The 8,160-nt window shown below is 40.0% G+C and overlaps 1 protein-coding gene across 1 annotated transcript in view; it reads right to left on the bottom strand.

Moving 5' to 3' along the window:
* Nucleotides 1-2,180: 2,180 nt before the first annotated feature.
* The window catches only part of LOC139266251 (uncharacterized), a 13,142-nt gene continuing 7,162 nt past the window's right edge, over nt 2,181-8,160 (bottom strand). The window contains exon 2 of the mRNA XM_070884080.1: nt 2,181-5,731. Coding sequence (XP_070740181.1) covers nt 5,018-5,731 — 714 coding nt within the window. The 3' untranslated portion in view covers nt 2,181-5,017. The remainder of the gene's footprint in view (nt 5,732-8,160) is intronic.

Below are 8,160 nucleotides of genomic sequence, written 5' to 3'. Positions count from 1 at the left end.
TTGCTAAATACATTGCAGAAAACACTCAGATGACCCACTCATGTCCTTACATTTCCTTTGATGATCACAAGTACTAATACCACACCATTGGTTCACATATTTTCATAGGAAAACTTTTATGACAAAATATTTTGTCTAGTTTTAGCTTGGCATTGGCTTCTTTAATTCAGTCAAAGAATATTAGGAGTTAGAAACTAACAACTTAGAAGTTAGAAACTAACAACTTAGAAGTCGAGGCAAATGCTGAAAGGAAGACGGTTTGGTTTTCGCTTGAGGTAAGCCACACAATTCAAACACAGCTTCTTTATAGCTAGGAGTATTCAAATCCACAAAGTCTGGTCAACTGCTTTTGGGGACATTTATTAGCTTGGAATGTTCAAATCAGAATTTGGTTGGGGCTTGCAAAGCAATTGGGTCAGGTGAGATAGCTCATGTAATTTGTAAGAATACAAGACAAATTTATATATAAAAAGTTAATTATAAAATATATAGTATACAGATTGCAGAACATTTATATATCTAGGCACTACTCATGTGCAATCCCAGGCAGTAAGCATGGGCATACTATTCAACTATACAGGGCAACATAAGCTATATGATTTCCATAGACATGGACTTTCCAGCAGAAGTCACTGAATAGTGATCAAGAGCAAGAACCCGAGTTGTTTTCTCCCCGCATTATCCCGGGGATAGTGAGGGCTACTGAAGTCCCAATTATCTCGAAGGTTAGCTACAAATGGTGGAGGAAGTTAAAGGTCGGGTGGGGCAATTCCATTGAGGGTTTTGTGAAAAGGGATTTTGAATTTAGTGCATGCTGGGAGACGGGCAATCAGTAGTGAGGGCAGGTGTGAAAAGTAATTGGGTCATGGTGCAGGTAAGAGTGGAGGTCCAAAGATATTAAAGCATCCATGTACACAAATCACTAAAATTTAATAGTCAGGTACAAAAAATAAATCAAAAAGGCTAATGGAAGGGGAGGATGTTTTGCTATAGCTATATATATCCCTGGTTATAGACCACAACTGGAGTAGTGTGCACAGTTCTGGGTACAGCACCTCAAAGCATATCCATAGGCCTTGGAAGGAGTGCAGTGCAGATTCACCAAAATATCCTCAGGGCTCCAAGGATTAGATTGAGGAGAGATTACATAAACTATTCTTGTATTCCCTGGATTATACGAGGTTATGGGGCAATTTGATTATAGCATTTCGGATTTTGAATTAAATTGATAGGATAGAGAGAAGCTTTTTCTGTTGGTGAGGAGTCTAAGACAAGGGAACATAACCTTAAAATCAGAGTCAGGCCATTCAGGAGAGAAGTTAGGAATCACTTCTTCATGCAAAGTGTGGAACTCTCTCCACAAAAAGCAGTAGATGCTAGCTCAATTAATAATTTTAAAATGGAGATCGAAAGATTTTTGCTAGACAAGTGTATAAAATAATATGGAGCCAAGACAGGTGGATGGAGTTAAGATACACATCAGACATGATCTCATTGAATAATGGAAGAGGCTCAAGGGGCTGAATAGCCTTCTCCGGTTCTTATGAATGTGTTAGAATTTGTGCAATGTCGTCCTCAAAAGTGGAGGAGGGTATTGAAGAAAACGTGAGGGAAGAAAAGCATTAATATGGTTTGAGTGACAGTGCAGGCAACTGCAAAGGCAGACAATGTTGCAGTGGTGGAAATAGTGGTATGATGATGGATAATTAATGGGGTTTGTAATTCAGACTGAGGTCAAACAGACACAGAGGTACTTTATGGTTTCATTCAGCCTGAGCGGGCAGCCACGATGGGGAACAGGGTAGGAGGCAATGCAATAGAATTTATGGCAGGAGCTGAGTATGTTGGGTTCGGACTTCCTGACGTTTAAACGGAGAAAATTCCAGCTTAGCTGTTATCTGCTCACATAGGCAGCCTGACAGCATAGAGGTGGTTGTGGAATCAAGTGTTGGTGTCAGCAGTACACACCCCAGGCCTTGGTGTCAGAGGAGCAGCACATAAATAAGGAAAAGTGAATAGTTCAAATTAAATCTCAAAAACATGTTTTCTTTTCTGTATTTACACTTTTTCATTTAAAAGGAGATTCAAATAGCCATAATTCAGTTGTGATGCTATATTTTCAGATGTTAATTTTTTGAGAAACTATAATAGTTAAATCACTCATACATCTTAAAGCACAATATCATATCTAATTATATTGGCATTCTAATATAATTTTAACAAAACAGGTTAAACAAAATTACAGGTACAGCAAAATGCAAAGTTTTCAGTGTGTGAATGGTGTGATCTCATGGAACAGAACAATCCTCTGGGCAAACAAATTGCCACAGAAATAGTTGTGTTTCAATTCCATAATCATCAATATCCTGGAATTCCTTACTGAACCATCTTGGAATTACCGTTACCACAAGGACCACTGTGGCTTAAGGTAAAGCGCCATCACACCCTTCACACATCAACTAGACATGGGAAATAAATATAGCCTTGCCAGTGTCACTCACATTCGGAAAATAATTTTTTTTTTAAATACAGGGGAGACAAGGGTGGCTAATTTAACCAACTACAATTATCAATACACATTACAAAGCCCCATTCTGCTATTCATTTTTTGAATTGCTAGTACAATGTAATAGTTACCGAATGTGTTGCATGTGCTTGGATTGATGGAAGACCAAAAGTAATAAACATGACAAAAAGACTTCCAGCACATGCTATTTCTTAATCTTTCAGCTTGCTATTGGATGACTTATAATACTTGGCTGTTCCATTGTAACTATGCTCATTGCCATTAAATGGCATTCATTGAACCTTATACCTCTTGCAACAGTGTAAATGCATGTGTATAGAAGATATTGGATATGAAAGTTGTTGCATATAATGAGGGAAAGAACTTATGAGCAACAAAATCAAGACTGAATTGCATGTGTCTCCTTTACATATGGAATGTTATTTAAAAGCTACATAAGTAGTGTATTCATGAACAGTATCGCTGCATTTGTGTGGTACAGTCAAAAATTTTAAAACAATTTACTTGTATCATGGATACTTCGTCCATCGCATGGTATTTTACTGTGTTGTGCACAGTAGCATGTGGATATACTCCAAAATAATTAAAAGTAATTGTTGTTGCAATATTTGTAATGTTAGCAGTTGCCACAGAGTTGAAAATAATCCAGTTATATAGAGTTTGCTCGAGTGCTGGTAATTACAGCATGCTTTAGTGGGTTACTTTAGGTGGCAGCTATATAACTGATTTTCTACATCAGTTACTCAGCATTGGTAAATTTGTTTTTGCCACTGACTCCCCAGAATGCTTTGAAGCAGTTAAGAAGAGGAATTGTTGCTGTTGCAACTAGGTTCCCCGATGGTGAGTATTAATAAATAGCATTATTTTAAATAGCTGATAACGCACAAGAAAATAGGTCTGACTGGATTGTTATCCTCATTTATAGAATAAATTGTATATACATGATACATCAATTGCACATCACTTTCAGTTCTGGGCTACCAGTTATATAAAGTGGAACAGTGTATAATTCAAGAACTATAATGGTGATCACAAATATTTTCTAAACTAATCTGTTTTGTCACTTATTTTGAAATTGCTATAACATTAGTAAATTTAAAAAGAGTCTCATCACAAGGTTCCCATTTTTAAAAAAATCAATTAGAAATAATTAAAACAAATTTTCTGATATCTTATCAATTTTTTTTGTTTAAGCAGTGAGTGCTGATGACAATCAAGATTGGACAGGATTGAGTCCAATTGTAGAGGTGAACTAAATTAACAGCCATCAGTAACTAAAGACACTTCAACTGTGTGGATCAACTGATATTAATGCAAAGGTCAACTTCAGTACATCCTTAAGCAATCCAATCTTCCAATGCTAATCAAAATTCCAAATAGTTTAATCATAATTCTTTTAAACAATTTGTGCTGGAAATTCGGCGATTTTGCGACAGGGTTTTTGGTGCTATTTCACCTTTTTTGGCAAAAACCCGGTCAGCGGAAAATTCGTGAACGTTGTGTGGCGACGGTTTACAAATAGCGCTGGAGAGAGGACTGTCACCGTGCAAAACTCGAAATATCGCTTTTGCCAAAAATTTGGTTCTGTGTGCACCCATTATTTTGCATGAAAAAGACTGTCAGGGAAAAAGCTGTGTTGCAGCCCTTGAAGCAGCGGTAAGTACGAAGACCTGCAAAAAAGGTAAGCTAAAGTTTTTATTTTTAAATTCTTTTGCAGCGATTCGCTAGATAAGTGCCTTGTAAATGTTTTGTGAATTTTGTATTTATTTAATTAATTAATTTATTTTATTTAATTAATTTATTTTTAGGTGTTTTTCCCCTGTCCCAAAGCCCAACTCTCAGCGGTATCGGCATCGGACTAAAGTTGCTGAAATTTGCAGTTTGCGTTGTGAATCCTCATGCAATGCCGATTTTTACCACAGCGTAAATCAAAGTTTCAATTTACAGCCTCATAAACTATAGCGATAATGGTAATTTTGGTGAAAAAGGAGTTATCGCTGAGAACCTAATTTCTAGCCAATGGACTTTTAAAAAGATGTCCTCATTTAGAGCCCGTCTCTTTAAACCCTGAAAGATGCATTGACTATAGTATGTATATATATCATGGAGATTACTAAAACTGGCAAAAGATACATTTTGCTAAAATGATTATTTTAGCAGATTAGAGCTACAAGAAAATAATGATGTGCAGTTTCTGCAACTCCAGGTTAACATTAGATTTAAATTATTCATTTAGTAAGGATGATTTACAATTTAAAGATAAGAATTTCAACAATTCTGCGCATCCACAGCCCACTGGACTTTGGCTTCTATTTCTACAGGACAGGTCCTTACAATCAGTGCAAGTGAAATGTTAACAGAATTAAAGACATAAGAGCCACATAATCTATTTTCCTTTTAAAATGATAAAAACATTTGTATTTTGTTGTTCCATAATGTTGCCCCTTGCAAGCCAAAATAAAATTTCACAAATAGTTGTCAATTGTCGATCTAGATAAAAAATTCTTCCTCTGTACCACTTTCATAGAACTGTTGGGGGGCTTCATGTGACTTCTGACAAAAATTTGCATGTTTCTCCTCATCATTGGAGGTCTGGCACTTTTTGCTCAAAATACTGTTACTCTCAGACGACATCCCACCTTTTAGTCCAGCACTTACTGTTCGTTTTAATGCATGCCTTTTTGTACTTGAATTAGGAAGACTGCTCTTTAAACCTGTTGAAAACGTGTCTAAAGAACAGAGACTACCATCACTAAATGTGCATGACTTTGAAACTATGAATCCGGTGTCAACATCAGTTTCTGCATTTTGTATTGCAGTGGTGGTTTCGTGATCAAAGTTTTGGAACTTTGTCGATGTGTTGTAATAGTAAGCCAGGTCACTGCGAGACAATGTTGCTGGACTACTGCACTGTGATGAGTAACAGGAGCTGCTTCTGGGTGTACTGCACCAACTCTCTGAGGTGCTGCTTTCATTTCTGTCCAGCATTCCATGCAAACTCTTGCTTTGTTTTCCTTTCACACACCTCTCTTGTTCATCTGCTGCCAAAGTGGAGAGCATTTTGTTCTTGTCATGAGGCATTTGGTTGTAGGGCCACTTACCTGAACATGGCACTGAACTACATGAATGATTGCTCAAACCACTGCTGCCATACACTTGAGAGGCAGAGGAACTTCTGTCTAAGTATCGAATGCTCCCTCTGACCTGTTGACAGAGGTTTAAAGTCAGTAGATTAGTATAAAGATCCTTAAAATGCACATATTAGTTAGCAACAAGCACGCCAAATAAAACAAGCTCGCCAAATAAAACAAGCTCATTTAATCTTCAATGAGCCTCTGTTTAACACAAGTAACCACATAATAAAAGCACTACTTAAAAATCAATCTTAAACACTAAATTCTAATATATTTGAATTATCAGAAGGGAAGTTGTTGAAGTAGGTGCTAAACCTGAAGGTACAGTGATTTAAAGGAACTGTGTTATTCTGCAAAGGGGCAATAGTCAAACGACTCGACCTTCAGTTTGTCCAGTTATTTACTGAAAGGAATTTGCGTTGTATTGCTTTACAAGTGTTCCATTTCCTTTTCAATAACTACTTTGCAGGCATTTGATGAAATATTTCACAGATTTAACTATTTTGAAAAAATTTCAATAATACTCTTACAGAAAAGGTTACTAGAAGCTTGCATTCTACTCAACACATTTTGCTTGTTGGTTCACAAGCCAAAGATAGTTCTGGCAACAAACTCTCTCACATTGTGCTTAAAATACACAAAGCATAACAGCAGTATTCCCTCAGTTGCAGTAGAAATTCTACTCGGTTTACACTAGCCACTGTGAGCTCGTATAACTGATAATGATCTGTACAAAGTACTAAATATATACTTAAATGAACACCACAGACTGATGGGCAGATATTGACATGGTAATGCCAGGGCCTTTACCACTAAAGCAACTGTAACAGGCCAATAGGAAATCAATTCCAGAGTGCTGACATTGATAAAATTGAGAATTGATAATGGACAGAACCAACATGAAACTCAATAAAGGCAAATTGTTAACTTGTATTAAACCTGGGTTAGACCACACTTGGGAGTACTGTGCAAAGTTCTGGTCTTCATATTCTAAAAAAAGGATATAGAAGCATTGGTGAAACGACAAAAAAGATTTACAAGGATGACACCGGAAATGAGAGGATATACTCAGTAGGAAAGGCTGATCAGGCTGGGGCTCCTTTCTCTAGAAAAGAGAGGGTTGAGGGGTGATCTGTTAGAGGTCTTCAAGATAATGAAAGGGTCGGATAGGGTAGATGTAGAGAAAGTGTTTTAACTTGTGGGGAATCCAAAACTAGAGGTCATAAATATAAGATTGTCACATAAATCCAATAGGGAATTCAAGAGAAGTTTCTTTATGTGAACTGTGGTAAGAATGTGAATGTGGTACCACAAGCATTAGTTGAGGCAAATAGCAAAGATAATATTAAGGGAACTACAGAAGCACATGAGGGAGAAAGGAATAGAAGGAGATGATGATATGATTATATAAAGTAGGGTGGGAGGAGGCTCGTGTGGAGCATAAATATCAGCATAGATCATTTGTGCCGAATGGCCTGTTTCTGTGCTGTACACTTGATGCGTGGAATTTCTTCTGACTAATGATCCAAAATAAGTTTACATTTATGGACAGTAAGTGGTAATGCAGCACAGAAGGTACTATGCCATTGAGTGGTAGATCTGGGTCCCTATCTGTGAATCCTTACATAACGATTTTCACAAACTCAACAACGGGGAAAAGAGAGGTGGAGGGGGGGGGGGGAAAGAGAGGTTGAGGGGGGGGGGAAAGGAGAGGTTTGAGGGGGGGGAAAGGAGAGAGGTTGGGGGGGGGGGAAAGGAGAGGTTGGGGGGGGGGGAAAGGAGAGGTTGAGGGGGGGGGGGAGGAAAGAGAGGTTGAGGGGGGGGGGGAAAGAGAGGTTGAGGGGGGGGGGGGGGAAAGAGAGGTTGGGGGGGGGGGGGAAAGAGAGGTTGAGGGGGGGGGGGAAAGAGAGGTTGAGGGGGGGGGAAGAGAGGTTGAGGGGGGGGGGGGGAAAGAGAGGTTGAGGGGGGGGGAAAGAGAGGTTGAGGGGGGGGGGGGGGGAAGAGAGGTTGAGGGGGGGGGGGGGAAGAGAGGTTGAGGGGGGGGGAAAGAGAGGTGAGGGGGGGGGGGAAAGAGAGGTTGAGGGGGGGGGGAAGAGAGGGTTGAGGGGGGGGGGGGAAGAGAGGTTGAGGGGGGGGAAAGAGAGGTTGAGGGGGGGGAAAGAGAGGTTGAGGGGGGAAAGAGGTGAGGGGGGAAAGAGAGGTTGAGGGGGGGGAGAAGAGAGGTTGAGGGGGGGGAAAGAGAGGTTGAGGGGGGGAAAGAGAGGTTGAGGGGGGGGGAGAAAGAGAGGGTGGGGGGGGGAGAAAGAGAGGGAGAGAGGGGGGAAGAAGAGAAAGAGAGGTGAGGGGGGGAGAAAGAGAGTGAGGGGGGGAGGAAGAGAGGTGAGGGGGGGAGAGAAGAGAGGTTGAGGGGGGGAGAAGAGAGTTGAGGGGGGGGGAGGAAGAGTGGTTGAGGGGGGGGGAGAAAGTTGGGTGGGGGGGTTTGATGTGGGTGGTGGGGAG

The sequence above is a fragment of the Pristiophorus japonicus genome, chromosome 6, assembly GCF_044704955.1.
Source record: "Pristiophorus japonicus isolate sPriJap1 chromosome 6, sPriJap1.hap1, whole genome shotgun sequence".
NCBI lineage: Eukaryota > Metazoa > Chordata > Chondrichthyes > Pristiophoridae > Pristiophorus > Pristiophorus japonicus.
The sequence above is the reverse complement of the archived record's forward strand: the minus strand, read 5'-3'. Positions and strand labels throughout refer to the sequence as shown.